The following is a 23,620-nucleotide window of genomic DNA, read 5'->3' on the forward strand; positions in this document are numbered from 1 at the left end:
TTTAATCTAATACCTACTCTTGTGTCGTTTAATAACTCAATCTAAATACACGAATGAAACCTACTTATATTGCTTTATAGAAAATGTGATTTGAGGATAATTTATCAAGTGTCTGAAATTACTTTATAACAAATATAAAGTCGAACTAGCCGAGGAAAACTACCATTTTTTTATATGAAACAATAAACATAATTTTATAAACAATTTTTATTTTAAATTTTCGTTTTCATCCCTCTTTAGGTGTGCCTCTTGTCTCTGATGTGTGGTGCTCTGTCCGCCCCGGTGGCAGAATACAAAGAGAATCCGATATCGGTGTCTCGCACAAGTTCTCTCACAATTCACAGGAACACTGTTCATTCCGCTCCCGTCTTGCATACTTTGCACAGCACTCACGAGGTGCATGTGGCTCCCGTTGTACACGAAGTCCATCATGCCGTTCCCGCTGTTCACGCTGTTCATCACGCCACTCCACTAGTGCACGCTGTTCACCACGCGACTCCCGTAGTTCACTCTATACACCACGCTGCTCCGGTCGTACACGAAGTTCACCACGCGACTCCCGTAGTTCACTCTATACACCACGCTACTCCGGTCGTGCACGAAGTTCACCACGCCACCCCGGTTGTTCACCAAGTCCACCACGCAACTCCAGTCGTCCAGGTTCAACACGTAGCTCCGGTAGTCCATGAAGTTCACCACGCCACTCCAGTCGTTCATGAAGTTCACCATGCTGCTCCTGTAGTTCACTCCGTGCACCACGTTACTCCAGTGGTCCATTCGGTGCCGGTGTCTCATCACTTAGCATACCACGCAGTACCCTCTTCATCCAAATCTACCATAACACATAGTAGCTCTGTTGTCGACCATTCTGGTCACCATAAATCGGTTCATGTCGAAAGTAATTAATCGATTAAACATCTTACCGTCTGACTGAATCATATATTCATCATCCGTTTTACCAGGATATGAGTTATAGTATGTTAGTTTTATTAGTGAACCTTTCTCTCTCAGCTCGCATTTGCCACAGCTGGGCAAAGGTCTTCTTCAATACGTACCACTTCTTTTGGTCCAGATCGTTCTCAACCACTCCTTTACGCCAACAATGCCGGTCATCTGTCCATAGCGCCGGCTTTCGGCCCATGTTTCTGCTTCCAATCCTTGGTTGACTGACACTCCAGAACTTAATCCTCCGCCTGTTCATCTGACATTCTCTTGTCTCGCGCACGATAATCCAGTTCATATTCCCATGTTCCTCGTGGAAGGATGCTTAGTGAATCGTACTATTATAATACCTAAAAAGTTTTATTTTTTAAAAGACATTTTTTTTATTTCATTTATTGGTGTTAAATGTTGTGTATAAATTGTTACATCTGGTTATGTTAGTATTTTAATTTTTCAAATAAAAATATCACATAAAAAATTGATTTTTTTTCCCTCTTTCAAACATTTATGCTTATTTATTGAAAATTTAATACATTTATGTTCAACGGAAATTTGGCGTCCATTGGTTTATATAAATATAAATATATATATAAATATATAAATAAATAAAAATATATTTTTATATATATATATATATATATATATATATATATATATATATATATATATATATATATATATATATATATATATATATATATATATATATAAATATTTGTTTCTTCGGATTTATAACCGATTCAAACACGAATTGTAAAGATTGATTAAAATTCAAAAAAATATATTTACTACTACAAGTAAGATGTATCTTCACAAAATACACGAGTTAAATTAACACGTATATTGACTATTTATTGTTGGATGTGTAGCGTCATTTTGCTTTTATTAAATCTTTTGTTCGTACATTTAAAATATTTCAAAATTAAATAATGGAGACCCAAAGATAGTATAATTAGTCTTCATTTTCTTAAATGCCTTTTTTTAAGTCTGTCCTTTTGAGTAAATCATTTAGACACGGGGATTTTGTTTAGTGAGAAAAAATGCCCTCAAAACCTTCGCGATTTTTTTTCCTTTCGTAAATTACATGGATTAATTGGATAAAAGAAAACTCAGCGAATTTAGTACTTTTTATTTTTTACTCAGAGTATTTTTTAGCACTGCGGACAATATGTAAATTTGTCGTACAAAAATTTCTTTAATGCGTAATACGCATTACACATATACTTAGAAGTTATTATTTGTATTTATAAAATAATAATCGTATGTGTATCTACTTATAATATTACATTTACAAAAACTAATTAAAAAAAGAAATCACAAAAAAATATTTGTTATGTAACGCATTTACTCGCAAGATGTGAAATATTGATTTGGAAATATTATCAATCTCTCACATTTATCTATGGTAGTTTTGGCAAAATAAATAACATAATTTGGATTAGTAAATAAACGATATTTTTATCCATTTTTCACAACAAGGTGTTCGTTTCGGCGAGTTTAATACCTTTTTTAAAGTTCGATTTTCTTAAAGATATTAATTCCCATTTCATAAAATTACTTCATATGTTAAAAAAAATTGGGATTTTCATTTTATTTATAACGGTATCGACAGTATACGTATATACATTTTTGTCATTGATGTTGTGAACATGCTTATGTAAATAAAATTTTCTCCATAATGATGGTTATTTTCGCATTTACTATTTTAATACAATTATATAAAAAGTATTTTAAAATATGCTATAAATATAGCTACATGATATAAAATATGCTAGAATTTATAATTTGAATAAATTAAAATGTTGATTTTAATATTCTGTTGAAAATGTTATCGTCACAGAGACCCTATTTTATGTTTAAAAAATTGGTTTATCTCCTTAAAACGTCGAGTAAAGGCTTAGTTAAAAAAAACATAATGTAGCACTTCTAAAGGTAAAATACGGTTTTATTATTAGATTAAAACCAATATTTTTAGCTTTTCCACTTTTTTTATTTGACCAGCGACCGGGTTTCGTCGTTACCGACATCATCAGACTGGCTGGCTGACTGATGATGTCGGTAACGACGAAACCCGGTCGCTGGTCAAATAAAAAAAGTGGAAAAGCTAAAAATATTGGTTTTAATCTAATAATAAATTAAAAATGCAATTCCATCACGAAGTGTCAGTGGATAATATAAATCTATTAAAATACGGTGTTTAATAACAATCAAATACATTTATGTAAGAAAAATACTTCAATTGTCAAATAATGTGTTAAGAAAATAAAATAATATTACAGGGTTTTCCTAATGCGTGAACTCTCATCTATGGTTAGAAGGGGGAGTATTTACTTTACTAAGTTCTTAACGGGTGCCGGCTCTATCTAATATTTCTGACTGAGACACGAAAATGGCAATACGGATGTTTAATGATGGGTAGAATGTTTAACTTTACGTATTACGGAAATTACAGATAAGCTTGTGATTGCTCGGACTTCCACACTTTCTATATAAAAAGGTGCTTCGTCTCTCTTGGGACATCAAATAGTGTTTACGTACAATCAAAGGGACGAAAAATTAAGTTGGTTTCCAGTTAGCTTTAATTTCTTCAATATTTTTTAGGTAAATATTTGTTCAACTAACCAGACATCTGACCAATTTCATTGATTTTTTTCTTCATTTTTATGGATATTACTAATACGGTTTTAAAAAATGTTTGGAAACTAAAACGAAACGGATTTTTTCAAAGTACGTACTTAGGAAAGAAAAGATTTATATAAATTACGATGCAAGTACTGGTAAAATAAAATAGCAGGTTGGAAAAATACCCATTTATAGAGTTAATTAATTTAAAATGATAAAAGACAGTAGGAGAAAACCACCGAATAACGTAATAAATTTGGGTGTTGCGAAACCAGCGGCAGATTCCTGGGAGAAATTACTCGAAGGACAAACATTTTTTGTGCACAGAAACCGGTCGCGGTACTAGCACGAGTTGCGAGCAGATTGCCGTGACCCACAACTATCGTGATAATGATATAGTAACCCCAATAAAACAACAACAAAATGGCTCGCATATCTTAACATAATACATGTTATGTTCCTATATTAACGCGATTTTAATTCCTTATTACTTAACACAAAATTACCCACTGTTTATTTTAAATATTCGTTCGCGTGTTTTAAATAATTGAACGATTCTCAATTCGAGTGTATATTAAAAATAATACTTGTAGATGAATTGAAAACATAACTTCATCGACAACGTGCTTAAGTGTGGTGGTTTATACCGTCAAGTCATAGGTGGATTGTACTTGTCTTTTTTTTTGTAAAATACATATTAGTTCCGATCAAAATAATATAATTGCGTAAACATTCCTGTACGCTCTCTGACAAGAATTTTTTTTCGGTATCTGTCATCCTGTAGTCGAAATTCCTTTCTTTGGGTTTGGGATACGGAATCTGATATCTTTACCATCGGTGATTTCGAGGATTTTGGAAATAATTCAATAAAAGAATACACATTTCGTCATAAAGAAATTTATTGATCGAAAAAATCTTAAATACTTAAATTAAACGGTTGACTTCTACGCCTTAATGATGGACGGCGATAATGGGGGAAGAGTGAACGATGGGGACAGCCTTGATCAGGGGGGCGCTGTGGTGGACCACGGAGCTGCTGTGGGACACGGCGTGGGAGACGGGGATGGTCTTGATGAGGGGGGCGGCGTGCACCAGGGGGGCGGAGTGCACCAGGGGGGCGGAGTGCACCAGGGGGGCGGAGTGCACCAGGGGGGCGGCGTGGACGATGGGCACGCTCTTGATCAGGGGGGCGGCGTGGACGACGGGGACGGCCTTGATCAGGGGGGCGCTGTGGTGCACCACGGAGCTGCTGTGGGAAACCGCGTGGGAAACGGGCACGGAGTGCACCAGGGGAGCGGCGTGCACGACGGGCACGGAGTGCACGGAGTGCACCACGGGGGCGGAGTGCACGGCCACCAGGCCGGGAGCGGCGGCGGTGCAGGCCACGAGGGCGGACAGAACCACCTATTGGGAAACAAACAAATTATTCAAAATCCAAAGCCTTACAATCCGAACAATGTTTTTTTCGGGAAAAATAAAGTTGATAAATAATTAACAGTAATCGGCTCCTATAATAGGACACTAAAATGAGCGGTGTACTAGTTCTGTTTCTACTTCATCTAGTATAGGGGATGAAAAAGTATTCAGACACTATTTAGATTGCCAGAATTCACTGTATGCACCGAAATAAATTTATAAAAAAACGCCACTCACAAAGCTGAACATGTTGAGGGTAGTTTAGTGAAGGCGATGATTCCTCAGGATAAACTGATGACTTCGGCGCGGCTTCCTAGGCTTATATAGTCAGCGATCGTCCTCGGCCGGCCGCAGGAGGTCGACCACTCTTGCGACTGACAAACTGCGTACCAGAACAGAAAATAACGTAGAGTCTGCACCCTTGCAGCCTTCGCGGCACATTCAACTGTCACTTTTCTATGACCCGATGCTGACTTAACTAGAGTCTCGCACTGTTCGTGCAAACATAGGCCCGAGTCCCAGAGCTGGTGAGATACCAACTCACTTGACTTGACTTGTCAATGCCGACGACAATGTTAAGATTCCAAATGATTTACAACAGTATGTTATCATTTACATTTTAATGTGCCACACAAATTTATAATTGCGGTATTTTGTTTTAATTAGTTCCATGGGAAAAAACCTACAAGCCAGATCAATGTGCATTGATTTTTTACACAATTGATTAATAAAATAACTTTCGATTTATCCCATAGGTTTTCAAATAATATCCTATTTTTTACTTAGTATTCTGTAAGTATGTATTTTTAAATTCGATATTCCAACATCCTACAATACGCATTAATGTTTTTATGTATTATTTGAAATATTCATTGAGACAAATCGCTCTCTAATGAATCGTAAAATTTTGGGGTCTCTATATTAAGAAAATTATGGTGGATATTTCTCCTAGAAGCGCTAACGAGTAGGTGAAATAACCACCAATAATTCAACAAAATATGTTTGATATACGCTTTAAACATTTCTTTGCTTAGAAAACCAACGTAAAAAAATACAAATCCGAGTGGAAAGGTAACGGTCTTGAATCCGGTTGACGTTAATTTTATTTATTTTTTAATGGCAAGTCTTTGATGGAAGTTTACCCAGCCGCCAATATATAACAATTCAAGTTTTTTTTTAAATACAAAGGATACTAATATGTATGAGTATATGCAGTTTTAGTTTTTTCAATTATTTTTTAAATTCTTTAGCTTATCGAAAACAACAATTTTGTTTCCATTTATTTTTCTCTGTTTATTTCTTTTTTTCTACCGGCGCACCTTTGTACAGTAAATTGTATTAAAGGTCCCGATATACGAGTACATATCAGTCGAGGACACGAATCAATGATAAAAAAATAAGGTTATTTTGACTGACGGAGACGATTGAGAAGGTTTGTACGAATTCATTCAAAATTGTTTTTAAATGACGTCTTTAATTGGGGTCTTTAAATAATCTTTAAATAGTAATATAAATACTTACAGAAAATGGCAACCCAAAATGGCAACATTTAATCTATATATAGTGTAATATAGACTTTATTCCAGTTCAGGTTCTGTTATTGTATCGGAAATAGATTGCACGATATAGTTTTACGTTATATTGGATACTTGTAACGTTACACAAAACATAACATTACACCTACATTTATCATTTTCCGATCTAATTATTTCAATCTGTTATAGCTCGTTACTTTATTTCACCGCTCCGGGGTAAGGATTTATTTACGTATTATAATTATAACAACACTTAACTTGTTTCTATATTTCACAACTATATTTCAAACAGGTCTCAATAATGCTGTTTCTGCATTTTGGTGTGTAGTTTACATATATTCTATTAAATTTATCTATGCCTGGGAATTTTATTTATATCTATTTCCTATTTTTTTTTAAAAAAATTTGAATTACTTTATAATGGTTTGAAACATACATTTTATTTTAAATAACAATTGTTTTCATCATCGTTATTCAAAAGAAAAGGTATGTCTAAAGGTAATCACCTTAAATGAAAAAAATATATATCTCAATTTTTTTTAAGCAATTACATTTTTAACCCACAAAGATTTCGCCTGAGACATGAAAGGTTATGAATCGTGTGCCTCCCGGTCCCGGGTATAATTATGAATAAAATATCAATGCTTTTATATTCACGACCAGATTTTCGGACAAAAAAATACATCATTTTTCTATTACTTGGTTTTCAAATATTTCGTTGATTATAGCTTAAAAATCGAATTTATCACAATAATGACCAAGTAATAAGTAAACAATTTGTATACTTATTTTATACATCAGTATATAAAGTAGTTTGTGTGCACAGGTAAATTGTGTTTCTTTCCCATTACGCGTAGAGTAAATTTATTTTTCAAGTTAAAATATCAAAGCCTAGAGTCGATACCACTGTCATTTTTTTTCAGAAGTTAACGAAAATTTATATCGCGGAAACATGTTTACACTTAAAATAATTTCGACATCGATTGAAATATTATATTACAAAAATATTCCTCAAAACATTTAAAATATATTAAAGGTGCTTTTTGTGATAGATGTTTTTTTTATGAAATGATCAACTTTATAAAAAATCAATTATGGTTGTCAAATGAATTTTCTCTCACGTGAATCACTAAATGTTTCATAAAATAACTAAAATATTTAACATTTTTGAATATTACTAATTTAATAAATATTCAGACTTTTTATTATTATTTTATATTTATTTTATTATTATTATTATTTTGTAAAACGGTCAACAGTTTTGTCTACCTCCGTAGGGTAGTGGTTAGCGCATTTGGCTGTCGTACTGGAGGCTCCAGGTTTAGGGTTCCGGGGGTCTCACTAGAATATTTATTGAACATAAACTTGAGAGTGTTTCTTGAAACAAAGAATAATACAGAAAATATACAATAAAAAAACCCAATTTTAACTCCCTATTTCAACATGTCTGCCCCCAATGGCGCATAGGGCACTGCATCGTATCTTAGAAGAACCATCTTGATCGTTAATTATATGAGGCAATGTGATCAGTTCAGCACTTCAAGTACCAGTCTGAAGTGTTATTAAGTAAACATAAGAAAGGAAAATCACTGTGTTTACTTATCTCCCCTGGCAATCGAACCCAAGACCTCCGGCATGGTAGTGAACATAACACTACGCCTATTAGAACCCTTTAATAATAACCCTCTAATGTCATTTCTTTTTTAGTGTAGCCGAAATATCATTAGAAGGAAAAATACACAGTACAACTTTAAAATATGTATTCCTTTGTTAAATTCGATTTATATTTGTTTGTATTCTTCGTGATGTTATGTTGATGACACTTTCAATATAAAATAAAGGAATATTCTTATTCTTTATAGGGGAAAAGACTATCAGAGATTTGGAACAATATTTATTTTAGTACACTTCTCTCGTGACCCTATCTATGTATATAACATAAACGTGCTCCCACGGAATTCATAACACTTGAGAAGATAAAAAACGTCAATACAAAGAAATGTCAATGTTTTCCTTCCCATTTTGTTTGAAAGGTGACATTTTGTCTTGTGGCATGATGACCAAAAAACTATAAATATAACGATTATCATTATGAAAGTGCTTTGATTGATAAATAAATTATATATTAATATATTAAATAGCTCGGCTACCGTTCTGGAGGTCCCGGGTTCGATTCCCAGGGGGGTTTAATAAATATACGTGATTTTTTCACTTTAGTGTAATATTAATATTTATTCAATTTTACACTGGACTGGTACCTGAAGTGGAGGGCTGATCACCTTTCCTTCATGTGTAAACGATCGAGATAACACTGCGTTTATATGAAGCAGTGCCCTATGCACCATTGGGGTGCGGTAAGGGTTTTATATTTATTTTATATATATATATATATATATATATATATATATATATATATATATATATATATATATATATGTATGTATATATATATATATATATATATATATATATATATATATATGTATGTATATATATATATATATATATATATATATATATATATATATATATATATATATATATATATATATATATATGTATATATATATATATATATATATATATATATTGGTATGTTTCGTTATTATAATAAATTATTATTTGAATACATATTTACAGATTGTCGATACATAGAAGTTTTATCAAGGGATAATAACTCAAAAATAATAATGATAAAAAAGTTAAATGAAAGACCGTCATTTATTTGCTTATGAGTTTATTTTGAGATGAGAAATTATTTACAATGTTCTCGTTGCACCCTAATGATGGAGTCCATAGACTGGAGCGTGGACCAGGGAGGCGCCATGGTGCACCACCGAGCTGCTGTGGGACACGGAGTGGGGCACGGAGTGCACGGAGTGCACCAGGGGGGCGGCGTGCACGGAGTGCACTAGGGGGGCGGAGTGCACCAGGGGGGCGGAGTGCACCAGGGGGGCGGAGTGCACCAGGGGAGCGGAGTGCAGGAGGGGGGCGGAGTGCACCAGAGGGGCAGAGTGCAGGAGGGGAGCGGAGTGCACCAGGGGGGCGGAGTGCAGGAGGGGAGCGGCGTGCACGGAGTGCACCAGGGGGGCGCCGTGGTGGACTACGGAGCTGCTGTGGGAGACGCTCTGGTGAGCGAGGGGCACGGCCACCACGGGGGCGGAGTGCAGGGACACCAGCCCATGGCCGGGGGCGGGAGCGGCGGCGACGCAAGCAACGAGAGCGGACAGAACCAGCTGCAAAAAAATATGCCAAATTAATAATATGAAAGAATTATGATCAAAGAAATATGATATTTTCATATAAAATAAAATATTTATAATCCATTATAAGTGTGTATACTATCTATTTTTACTAATAAACAACATATTTTATTAACGAAATATTTGTACTATAATATTAGCAATATTTTAAATATTTTCATTAAAAAAATCATTTAGTTAAACAGGTAGCTTTTTGAATTCGCTGAGCAAATAACGTTTGGGAACCACATTATTCATTCAAGTTTACTGTCAGTTCGCCTTGTCAATGGCCTTTTAAATATTGAAATTGTATTTCAACGCTATGTAAGCGCTTTTGTGGTAAATTGTATGTAAATATCTAGTCTATAGAAATAGGAAGTCCGAAACAAAACCTCCAAATAAACCACCCGAGGAAACCTTAACAGATTTACATTTTTACAATCTCTAAGGACACTTTGTAAGGAATCCGTCGTTTTTAATTTTCACTTGTTTGTTTTGTATACTTTTTATTATTTGAAAAAATCGTTATTTATTTTCACAGAACCTGCTTTCTATTAGTGTTTGAAAGAATAAAATTAATACTCACAAACTTGAACATTTTGAAAGATTAGTTTTGTTTTGTTTGAGATTAAACGAATGTATTAGCTACTGCTGAACAACTGATAAATATTTTTACGGTCGTTGTCTTTTATACTCGATTGAAATTGTTATTGTACCTATTATAGGAAGTAAATCTCCCTCCTGTGTCTATTTCACAGTAAAAACACAACATTTTGCGGCGCCAAACCCAATTTTACATGCTAAAAGCTCTACCCGAACGAACAAACAATGTGAGTAAGGAAAATTAACTATCATACAAAAAGTCTCGTTCATTCAGCTTGTCTGAAAATGATTACTGCGGTCACATTTAACCTTTCAACTTACTGTTTACCAATTTGAGTAAATGTGAATAGTTTAATTATATAATAACACATAATTTATTCGTTAGTTTGAATAATTATAATAATAATTCAAGGAGCATAAAATAATAAATTGATTCGCTCAGATTTATGGAAACTCATAGAACCAGTTTGATTTATTAGTCATCGGATTAACGTTGGCGCCTTAAAAGGTTACTGTTTTCCTTGATAAATATTTGTAAAATTCGAATACTACTAATTCGAGCCTTTTATTTTATACTATTTTTTTCGGGTTCTAATAATATCGTTCGCATGTGGTTGATATCCTCGTTCAACATAGGAACTGAGATATGTCAAAAATAAATTTTGTAAATCTTTAAATAAATCTGCAGCACTGATAACAACAATAATCCATCTATATTAATAAACATCTTCTTCTTCTTCATTCTTGTAGATCCCGGGATCTGTGTGTTTCGTTATCCGTCTCTTTTGACTTAAACTGGCAGCTGTCACGCCATCGCTTTGGAAGTCTTCCAGGTGGTCTTCTTCCGTGTGGGTTCTCTGAAAGAGCAATTTGGGTCAGTCTATTTTCTTGCATTGTTTTGACATGGGCATTCCAAAATCGTCTTCGCTGTCTTCCACATTTGACTATATTCTTCATATTACACATATTCCGGATTACCGTGTTCTTTATTCGGTTTAAAAACGTGTTTCCAGTTATGCACTTCAAAGTCCTCATTTCTGAAGTTCTTAGTAAAGATTTGGTTTTCGCTGTGTTAGTTTTGATCTCTATCCCATATGTGGCAATCCGTCTTACACATGTCTTGTATGCTATTACTTTACTCCCAATATGCATGTGTTTCCCAGATTTTTCATTTAAGCACCCGATATTGTAGTTAGTATATAGATCCGTCTTAGAGTCTCTTCATAGAGGTTGCTAATGCTACTGATGTCAACTCCCAGATACTTGAACTCCATTACCAGCACAATTATTTGATTTTCCACAACTACATCTTATCCTATCAATTAAAAAACTTTTTTTTTCTCTGTGGATATCATAATATTATATATATATATATATATATATATATATATATATATATATATATATATATATATATATATATATATATATATATATATATATATATATATATATATATATATATATATATATATATATAATATATATATATATATATTATATATATATATATATATATTGACGCTCATAAACTTATATATATCTAACATAAAAGTTAACATTTTCGAATAATTTTAAGAGTGACGTTTTCGTTACAGGTAATAAAATATTGATTTCCAGTTATATATTTTTACTATTGATCCAGATTTGCAGTTAACAAAGTATTCATTAAGCCTTTAAATAATGCAGCTTTTTGTATTTTTTAATCTAAATAATTGCACTCGATACTATTAATTCAAACCTGTTTGATAATTTTATAAAGGCGGAAGAAAAGAATTGTGCATATGGTATAATATATCTTTTTTTGTTAAATTATAAAAAAAGTACAACGCAAGCAGGAATAATATAAAAACACAAAAATGTTTTTTTTTGTATCTCCTTTAATGTATTCGTTGGAAACCTTTCACAGAATCGAACCTAGTGAACGTCAACTAAATATAAAAAAGCGTTGAAACAGATTAACCGTCGCTAAGTCGATTTCATGTACTTATATTCTCACGAATAATCTACAAAATCCCAACATAAGAAAGCACACTATCTATTTTTACAAAAACTAACTATTCATAAAATATTGTATTCGACGTAATTCATATAAATTACCTTGAAACAATTACAAAACAATCGAAATTTCGATTCCATTAATGATTTTTTTTTCTATTCCTTTGCGGTACTTCTGCTTACCTATATCCGCACCCAATGATGCATAGGGCGCTCTGTACATGCTGTATTAACCTGACCGATTATAACATATTAAGTTAATTAGTTAGTTTTGTCCGCCTCCGTGGTGTAATGGTCAGCGTGTTTAGCTACCGTGCTGGAGGTCCCGGGTTCGATTCCTAGGGAGGTGAGAATAATATTAGTGATTTTGCACTGTGATATTTATTTAAAACTACCCTGGACTGGTTCCTGAAGCGCAAGAGTGATCACCTTGCCTGTATATAAGTAATGATCAAGATAACACTGCGTCAATTCGATGCAGTCCCCTATGCACCATTGGGTGCGGATAAGGGTTATAAGTAAGTTAATTTACTCATGCGATTTAGGTACGAGTTTCGGGGGTGATATCAAAAAATACATGAAGAGTAATTTTTGTTTTAGAAAACATCGTGCATTTATCAGTATCTACGTGATACATAATATTTTTATTAGAAACAAATTCATTTATATCCATTTATAGGCGGAAGACTGGAAGGTCTTAAGATTATAAATTGGAAACCACTACCCTCCCTTTCTTCTTATAACTTTCGTATAAATGCAAGTAAACATAATAATTATTTCCTATCTTCGTATCCTCCTTTTTTTACTTTCCCATTTATCAGAAATGTCCTTCATCTTGAGGTCCTCCACTCACATTCCATTCCCACTGTTTGATAAAATAATCACTTTTTCTTTCTATAATAAACGGACAACACCACGTTGATACGATGTACCACTTTGCACCATGGGGTTTAAACACCGATATTTTTTTCAAAATGTTATTCAAAACATTATTTTTATCTATTTTACTGTATTTCACAACCTTCCCAATTTAAGATTTAAATATAAAAAACATCAAAAAAGATTACGAATACAAGAATTCAATTTTTTTTGTCGTTTTTTTAGTACTTAAATCAGTTTTCCACTTTCGTTATATTGTATGTATTTAAAAAAAAAAGTAAAATTAAAGGCGTTAGTGGGGACATTTATTTACTTAGCTTATCGTAATATATTACAAAATTATTTCTCAGTGAAATTGGGGGTTATTTAGAGACATGATTATTTATAGCACGCCATGCGGATACTAAGGGTTGGAGGTCACATTTACTAGAGTGAAGGGAAAGTTTATGTTTCCTTTATAAGGGAAGGAAAGGAAATAGAAAATAGGATGTAAAACAGCTATTTCATTATTCGACCTAATAAACGAGAATGAATTACAATAGTGTTTTCTTATTTTTGGATTTTATGTTGCAAGAATTTATGAAATTATCAGGTACGAGATTGAATAAATTTTACTGGAAAATCGCACTCAAAAAGCTCTGTATACCTTAGACAGTAAAATGATAAATCGTTAAGTAAAAAAAACATTTTTTTATCAACCGGGTATTCAGTCCAGTATCTTAAAAATATCACGATTCTCTTCGGAATATTGTAAATCAAATAATTTGTAAGCAAATATAAATAGAAATTACATAATTTGAATAACTTATTACTTAAATCATACATTAAATTAAAAGTAACATCTATTTGATAGCCATCAACGATTTTTTCGACGAAATAAATTGACAAATGGATACATGCATGGTTCATAATATTTAAATAAAATTATTCTGATATTTTCAAACAAAACGTTCCTGTAATATGTTAATATTAACTAAGGTCAAAATATAACTATTGTTTGTCAACAATAAAAATTAAAGTCATGTTAACATTACATTAATTTTCAGAATAAATTATTTTAAATTCAAGTGTTTTTAGAAAAAAAATAACTGCAATCGCTTATTTAAATTAACTATCGGCTGGAAAAAAATAAAAAATTATATTATCAGTACAATTCAGAGTTCAAACATAGCTTTACTAATCTTGGCTTAGATAAGCTAAAATCGCTCATCTAAATTGGTTTTGTCAGTAGAGTTCAGGGTTCAAGCTTAGCCAATGGTACATTGGGTACTTCATGATCGAAGTGGTATAAACTTGATCCTTTTACAAATAGGCAAGGTCACTCCTACACTCCAGATACTTAGATATAAAAGTATAATAAATTTGAGTGGATTCAGATGACGTACGCGAAGAAGCTCGGGATGAAAGACATTATAGCTTTATGGAATATTAAATGGAGGATGACTAAAAGATAGGAAAAGGAGAAAATACACAATGGTTTGGGCACTACATAACATATTAAATAGGTCAGTAGTAAGTTTTTATCAATCTTCTTTACTATTTTCAATTATTTGTGTACATCTTAATGTTCTTCATCTCTTAAAAAGTTTAAATTGAAGTTATTAACAATAATTAATATCAAAACACCTTGTTTTTGCGAGCCATTATTTAAGATTTTTTAAAATTAAAGGTCATATGTTAATTTCATTATTTAATTAGTATTTCAATATAATTAACTCAATCTCGGCCATCGATTTTTGTTCTTACTTTTATATTCTTTCAAAAGGTACTTTTGAAAAAACAACAACAACATAAAACATTTATTTTCATAAATTAAACAATTTTTTTTTGTTATTTCCGGCCTTGTGTTGGTTAATCTGTTGACTCCAGAAAAACGTTTAATATAATCAAATAAAATGCCCTTTAATTTACGAATTTTATTTTTGAACAAAATAGTGTTTTTAATATGCCATGTTTCAACGACATTTTCAGTATTTGCTGTGTTGTTAATTAAAGATAAAAGATTACTTTTTAAGAAAGAATTTATTTTATCATTTGTATTGACTATTATTAAATAATGTTATTAAAAACGCTTGATATACCAGTTGCTCTGTAGTTTACCCTACCAACTTATCGTGAAATTAAATGTCTAACAACAATCTGTAGAAATCGATTAATTCTGCATTTAATTGTATGCATATCATTATTCGTTACAGTCAGAAACAGAAACTACCTATGTTCATTGTGTAGTTATAGTTCCTAGTTGTATCGTGCAGTGGGGTCAAGTATCTTTGTAGAACAAGAGTCAGTAGGCAGTATTCTGTACTATCAAGTTGCGTCGCTGAGGCAATACCTAAGAGCGATTACCTCAGCCAAGGCCGCTGATCCCCTCACTTTACCTCTTCACCTCTTACGTTCTCCTGGTATAGGTTATCACTATAGTTTAAGAACTTAAAATGCACCCACCATTTTTAACTTACTATTTTCAAAAAATATATTTTAAATACGAATTCATTATAGTTAATATTCAATATACTCGTATGAAACATTATTTTAGTGAAACGGTTTACTTATATTCAGCCCGAGGAAAACAATTAAATATGTTATTCAAAACAGTGTCTTTGGACAGGCATTTTAGATCATCCGTGAATAGAATCGTTAAATTCTTCATAACAGATGAATGATGTATTAATTTATTTGTAGTTATAGATCACAAACACCTTAAAATATTTTTTAATCGTGTTTACATTACAAAACATTAAAGAGCTTTTTCTGTTTTATTTTTTAGTTTCGTGAAATAAGTTACCGAAATGTAATATTACCTGAGACATCTAATCGTAAACTGGATTTACATATGTTGCAAAGGTAACTTAGCTGCAGGTGTATCCGGGATACCTTCATTTATTTTATACAAATTGAAAATATTAGTGCGCAACTATGTACCTACGGATTTAACTCAACAAACGGGCTGTTATTAAGATAAGATATACATAGTATATATTGTATATATATATATATATATATATATATATATATATATATATATATATATATATATATATATATATATATATATATATATATATATATATATATTTATATAAATATATATATATATGTATATATATATATATATATATATATATATATATATATATATATATATATATATATATATATATATATATATATATATATATATATATATATATATATATATATATATATATATATATATATATATATATGTTTTAGGTATATTCACTACCAGCATTAGTAAAAGACAAGTAATTAAAATATCTTCCGTCTTAATTATTCACAAAAATTATAGCACGATGTACTTGAAATTGATCATTTAACATTTAGATTATAAACAAATTAACAGTCATTTCCCAGAAAACTATTAGGTACTTGCATCATACGCGAGAAATCGTGATAAATAACATCGTGATTATCTTCCGCGTTATCAAAATTCTGTTTTTATAAAGTCAATACATGTATGCAGTACCTAGGACAAAGCCCTTAAGGAACGTTTAATGCTGAGTATTATTAAATTTGATAGGTAAATGATGGTAAAGGCCTTAATATTCATTTGTGCTCTCATCCATAAATCAGATCGGCTTAGTGGAATATGAAGTATCTGCCTTCATTATTAATGCACGTTAAGGATAAGTTCTCACGGCGTATTTTACGTTATACCACATGTTCATTTATACAAAAAAAGCGGAAATTCACTTTACCGTTAACATGGACGAGAGAATTCCAACTTTTGATGCGACTAATTACTGCAAAATATTTTTTTTGTAATTATTTACAAAAAAAAAATTTTGACAAATCTCCAGGGCATAGAAAATATCTGATACCTTAGTTATAACAAATTGATTTTTAATTAATGTTTTCCATGGTAAATACCACTATTTCTTAAAATCTACTGTGACACGTGTTTCGATGCATTCCGCATCATTTTCAAACACCGTACGGTGTTTTTAAGAAATAGTGTTATTTACTAAGTAAAACATTTATTAAAAATGAATAGATTTTACCACAAAGTGACTGCCGAATCAATTAACTAACTAACTAAACTAGTTAATTGATTCGGCAGTCACTTTGTGGTAAAATCTATCCATTTTTAATAAATGTTTTACTTAGTAAATAACACTATATCTTAAAAACACCGTACGGTGTTTGAAAATGATGCGGAATGCATCGAAATACGTGTTACAGTAGATTTTAAGAAATAGTGGTATTTACTATGTAAATCATTAATTAAAATCTACTTCTCAAAATTTAGATAAACATGACATTAATTAAAATCTACTTTACTACTTTACTACAAAACGTTAAAAACTTTAAAAACAAAACTTTAAAAACTTTAAAAACAAAACGTTAAAAACGTTTCGTTAAAAACTACTTTACTACAAAACATTAATTAAAATCTACTTCTCAACATTTAGATACTTCTCAACATTTAGATAAACATGTAAATAATCGGTCGATATTTATTATATGGCTCTATTAAAAATTAAACTCACCGTGCACGATTAACATAACAATAACTTGTTATGTATTGTAGAACAATATTTAATGAATATTTAACTACATAATTAATTAAGTATTAAGTACGGGAATATCCTCAACGGTCAAAAGACGATAACATTTATATTTGTTTAGGTTAGCAAGCCTACGGTTAGACATTTCTGTATTTAGAATTTCAGAATCGGACTTTGACGAGGTTTTTTTTTCTTCGCAGTGAAAAATTTTAGTTTCAAAATTTTTTATCTTTTTAATAAAGGTAAAATTTAATAATCACTTTATTTTTTCAACTAATTGTAGCAAACGTATCACATAGTGAATTTTAAATACGAACTCTCAATATAACCAGAGATCTGCATTATGGCGATGAAGCCATCACTTTTTCAAATTCAAAGAGTTTAAACAATTGTATTTCATTATAAAAAATAGATACACCAGATATGTAAATACATATCTGGTGTAAAACTATTTTTCGATTTTCTGCAAAATGTAATGATATCAATCATCAAAATAAACGAATTTTTTCCCACAGTTTAATAAATTAAAGGTTATGTTGAAGGTAACAATTTGATTAAATCCTAATAATAATAATTATTTTGTTTATCATTAACACCCACTTGGTTTTGATTTTTGAATATCGTCCTCGATTATGATTAACCTTCCCGCGGTCACCACATTCATAATATTTACTACCTTGAGAAAAATATCATTAAAAATATTTTATCAGCATGTTTCTGAAAAAAATAATTTTTGATTTTATGAAAAAATATGACGTTACTTATGCATCAACCTAATATAAACTATTTGACTTACTTCTAAGTAAACAGTATTCCATGCTATTTATTAAAATGAATTATTATACATAAGAACATTTAAAAAAATTGTAACTCTTTAATTTTTTAAAACATTTTTAATTTTTAAAGCGTTTTTTTATTGAATGTTTTTTCGATTTAGATTAAGATCATAATATTTAGATTTAGATAAAACGGAGTTCTATTTTCTGACTATTTAAAAATATTTCAATAAGAACAAGAGTTTTCAAAATTCCTGCAATAGCTCAATATTATTCCCACGGATTACCCTAATTTAACCCTAAAACATATTTTCAATAATCTTTTTCTAAGCAAAACATCACGCGCAGGAGTATGCAGTAAATCCTAATACTCAAAATAGATAACATTTAATTCGGCTGAACCAGTATAAATTATTCCGTAATACAAAGCCTGTATTTTTTATCCATTTTTATTACTTTTGATTAGCTTTATACGTGGGAAGTATTTATTATTTTTTTCTGATGTAAGTTGGTTTAAATTTGATCTTTTTTAGTAGGTACTGTGTTTTGTAATCTAAATTTACATCGGTACGTGGCTCATAACAAATTTTACGCTTATAATGCATAAGTAACTTTTTTCTACGACACGGAATTCATACGGCGACACATATTATTATGCATACGGAGTAAGTAATGCGAGGCGATGTTTTTTTTTTGTTTTCATAAATATTCAAATTAAGAAAATGATTGGTTTTAATTTACACCCCTATAATTTCAATCCATATAAATTTATCAAAAATTGTACTGAACATAGTGCCATTGTTGGACTATGTAAGTACTTATTGATTGAAAATGTAAATATGTAAATCATTCACCATTATTTTGTGGGCACCTTTATTGTAAGCGCCTATACTTAGGCAATAATAGTAAATGTCTCAAAAATCATGCAAATTTATTAAAAATTTAAGCTTTTATAGTACCTATCCAGTATGGGTACCGGTTAATTATAAAAAGAATATTTTTGCTATATATTAGTATAAATAATGAATAGGCGTCTACCCGGCTTTGACCTAGATTTATTATTATATTATATTATTTTGTAGAAGCAGCAAGTTTGTTGTGAATTCTGGACTGAATTTCAAATGTCAAACATAATATTTCTGTGACATTCGGCTAAAAACAGCCTAACAGCCTTCTGGACAAACTAGTGTAGACTTTTGGAACAGCAAAGGTAGGCAATTCGGGCCAACAACAAGATGCCTTTCAGCCAAAGGTAAACTCTATGAGCCCATAAAAGAAAACCCATCGGCCTTATGTTATCAATCTTTGGGTTTAGTATGAAAAAGCAAGATTTCGTTTTTATTTTATACACTCTTAATTTCAATTTAACAAGAGTATTGTTAAATACGGGTCCTAAAGGTTTATTTCAACGCAATCTTTTCTCAAATCAATAGAATTGAGCCACTTCATCTCAAACCGTTGGTTGATTATTTTCGGTGTTCACTCCTGGTAAAATCTACTACACAAATCTGACCGAAAACTCTAAGCAGTTAAATAAATATAAAATTATGCTTGCATGCTTAACATACATATAATAACTAGTTTCGGTATCTATTTGTGTTTACACCAACTAACTAAAAAAGAATGTGGTTTTATACTATTGTTAATTTTTTTAAATTCTATTATTTACTTAATTATTTATTTATTTATCACAATTTTATTTGATAATACCTGAATTCTTTTAAAATTTTCATTAAAATTTATTTGAAACAAATTTCTCATTTAGTAGAAAATTGAAAGGCCTTTACTATTGGCGTTTCAATGCCAAATGTTTTGTGTAAACTGGTTTGTTGTTTTGCACGAGTTGTTTTTTTACTCAGCGCGGTGTTTTCATTAATGAAACTTCACGTGCCTACCTATAGTTGCAAAAAATGTACGCGTTAATTTATAAAAAATATATTCCAAAACGGCTGACAAACAAAATAACAATATCGCTCCGGAAATGTGTGAACCAGAATCGAAATAATTGCATCAACAATGCTGTTTCATTCTTCAAACCCATATAACATTAAACGTAATTTAATTTTTTGCTTTAAACACCATTTTTATATCGAAAAAATAAGTTTTTCTTCGAAACAAATATATAGCTTTGAAAAAAAAGGGTATTGAAAAGCAAGGAGTTAAATGCTATTTGATTTCTACTAGTTAGTAGGTTCGTCGACCCACAGTTGTAGGTCGACGAACCTAGTCGGTGCGTGGAGAACGACATCGGATTGACGTAGTGCAAACTTGATCTCCAAACAAATAAAGGCAAGTCTCGCCTTGCAGATTCCTTAATAAAAATGTAATAGGACACAGACGACGCAAGTAATAGACCTCAGGGTAAAGGACATTGCCGCTATATGGGTAAGGAAATAGAAGAAAGGAAAACGAAAATCATAGCCATAAGTAGCACTCGGTGTTGCGTACTCGTACTGTTACTAGCTTTTGTAACTTTGACAGAACTAAAAACCTATTTTTTATTTTTTTTATTATTAAGCTATTATTAAGCTATTAATATAAGAGTTTCTGCTTAATAAAAAGCTTCTTTACATCTCACCAATAGATGTCTCTAGTGAAGTTCTAGTGATTCATGAACAAGGTTTCTAAATTGGTTCATATATATAGAACTTCCAAGAATTTGAGTAGTGTGGTTGTCAATAATGGGTAGAATTGGTGAATGTTACACGTGTGTAAAGTGATCACTTAAACCAGCCTATGACGGTCGTAAGCCCCGTAAATGCCCAGACTTCCATATTCTTCTTCATCTTTGATGAGATGTCAAAAAATAATATAAAAACCTATATTATAGTATATATATATATATATATACATATATATATATATATATATATATATATATATATATATATATATATATATATATATATATATATATATATATATATATATATATATATATATATATAACGTGGTAATATTTTCCTTTTGAAAATTAAGTGTAAATAATATGTAAAGTGGGTGTATAATAATAAAATAAACAATGTGTTGCTTTGTAATTAAAGTTTATTCTTAATTTATCTTTATAATAATTTTTATATCTATCTATCTATCTATCTATCTGATTCTGACAGTTATTTTTTCCTATCGGATCTCTTTTGTTTAATTCTGTGCGACGCATGCGACATCTGTGGTAGAACTGTTTTATAATATGTAGGTACTTTTTGTAAGTACTTAATAAAATGTATAGGTAGGTACCTAGTTATTTTATTACATCTCCCCCCTTGGGGATGAAAATTCATAGTAAAATTTTCACTCGTCCTCCGGATCATCTTCTTGTATAAGTTTAGTGATATGATAAAGTTTTTTTTTTTTTTTCTTTCTTTCTTTTTTCCTTCTTTTTTTCTTTCTTGTTTTTTTTCTTTCTTCCTTTTTTTTCCTTTTTTTTTCGTTCTTTTTTTTTTCTTTTTTTTTTGTATTTTTTTTTTTCTTGACCCTTTTAAAGTAGACACAGTTTTTCTCAATCCATTTGTTTTTTTCTTTTGAATTCCTTCATTTTTATTCAGATCTCTTAAAGTATCTTCTAATATAACCAAATGTACAACTTTTAATTGTTCATCTGCATTTTTATTCGATTCTAAAACTGGATTCCGGCTTAGACAATCTACTTCTAAATTCTTCTTTCCTGGAGTATATTTTATTTCATCTTTCGTAGAAGTTTTTTCTACTTTCTTTTTATTTTCATTTTTCAAGCATTGTCTTTGTGTTATTTTTAAGTCTTCATTTTGGATTAGTTTAAATTTTTTTATCATATCTAATCCTATCAAAAAATCATATTTGAAATTTTCTTCATCAATAATATATACATCAACGTTTTTTTCCAATTCAAATATTTTTATTTTCAAAGTCGTCAAACCGTTTGTCTTTTTAACACCATTAATTGTTACTAAATCTGCTTCATTCATATTGTTTCCTTTTCCTTTTAGTTTTAATAACTTAGAATTTATTAGAGAAACATTTGAACCTGAATCGTAAATTCCAAATATTTCAATTTGATCATTTAGTAATAGTTTGACATTTATTAATGGTGTTACTATTCGTTTTTTTGATCGGTTTCGTTTAACTTAGCTTCTATAACTGAATTGTTTACATGTCTGATAGTATTTTTATTATTAAACTTATCATCCTCCTTTGTTCTAAACCAGCACGTTACTTCAGGGTGATATCGAGTTCCCTTATTTAATTTTTCACAAATCTTACATGGACTTTTATCTTTAATTTTACCACTAGTTCTTAGATTTCCATATCTTCTTTGATCCGAAAACCTTTTTTTATTTACAATGTTTTCGTGTTTTTTTACTTCATTGAATAAATCGACTGTATCTTCTAATTTTTCTCTATCAATCATATTAATTATAAATTCTGGTAAACCAGCCACAATAAGATCTACTAAGGTACCCATGTCGATCGTTCTTCTCATCTCCAACAAAAGTTTTTCCTTCCTTATGGCATAGTCTAACAAGGAACCGTCGTTATATTTAAAAGATAATGCAAACATTACATGGTTCCATCCCTTGTTTGTAAATGTTTTACAAAAGTTGTTTTTCCATACTATCCATTCTGAGTTCATGGAAAATTTTATCATCATCGAACTGTACCAATCTTCACAACTTTTATCCATAAACAATCTTAATATTTCAATTTTTTTCTCATCCGTTGTCACCTCAAAACGTATACATTCTTTTTCAAAAATATCCATCCACTGGTTTGCATTAGGATTTTTGCTTGTAAATTTTTCAATGATGAACTTCTCTGAAATATCTTTTAAATTTTGATGTTTGCTTACCTGAGCATTTTGTATTAATTTTTCTAGTAAGTTTTGTAATGTTTGAGGAGCAGTATCCATTTTTATTTTTATTTTGTTTCTTTATTTTTGATTAACAAAATTGTCGTTTTATAACGTGGTAATATTTTCCTTTTGAAAATTAAGTGTAAATAATATGTAAAGTGGGTGTATAATAATAAAATAAACAATGTGTTGCTTTGTAATTAAAGTTTATTCTTAATTTATCTTTATAATAATTTTTATATCTATCTAT

The 23,620-nt window shown here is 30.7% G+C and overlaps 2 protein-coding genes across 2 annotated transcripts in view; one reads left to right on the forward strand and one right to left on the reverse strand.

Annotated features, from left to right (window-relative positions):
* SIFaR (SIFamide receptor) overlaps positions 1-23,620 on the forward strand; it is an 86,569-nt gene that overhangs the window by 57,402 nt on the left and 5,547 nt on the right. The window lies entirely within an intron of this gene.
* LOC148302581 (uncharacterized) lies at positions 4,488-10,430 on the reverse strand. The gene is made up of 3 exons (XM_088271391.1): positions 10,344-10,430; positions 9,317-9,751; positions 4,488-4,968 (listed from the first exon to the last, which is right to left on the reverse strand). Exons 1-3 carry the CDS (start codon positions 10,353-10,355, stop codon positions 4,516-4,518), a joined length of 900 nt encoding a protein of 299 aa, XP_088127517.1. The 5' UTR covers positions 10,356-10,430; the 3' UTR covers positions 4,488-4,515.

Source organism: Brachycentrus maculatus, unplaced genomic scaffold (assembly GCF_059751285.1).
Source record: "Brachycentrus maculatus isolate JH-2025_06_01 unplaced genomic scaffold, ASM5975128v1 h1tg000439l, whole genome shotgun sequence".
Classification (NCBI taxonomy): domain Eukaryota; kingdom Metazoa; phylum Arthropoda; class Insecta; order Trichoptera; family Brachycentridae; genus Brachycentrus; species Brachycentrus maculatus.

Bases quoted from the DNA above. Each gene is read 5' to 3' on its own strand.
- LOC148302581 (XM_088271391.1), bottom strand. The intron at 4,969-9,316 runs GTCTATGGACTC...GTTTCCCAATAG, and splicing joins CCTCCCTGGTCCACGCTCCA to GTGGTTCTGTCCGCCCTCGT.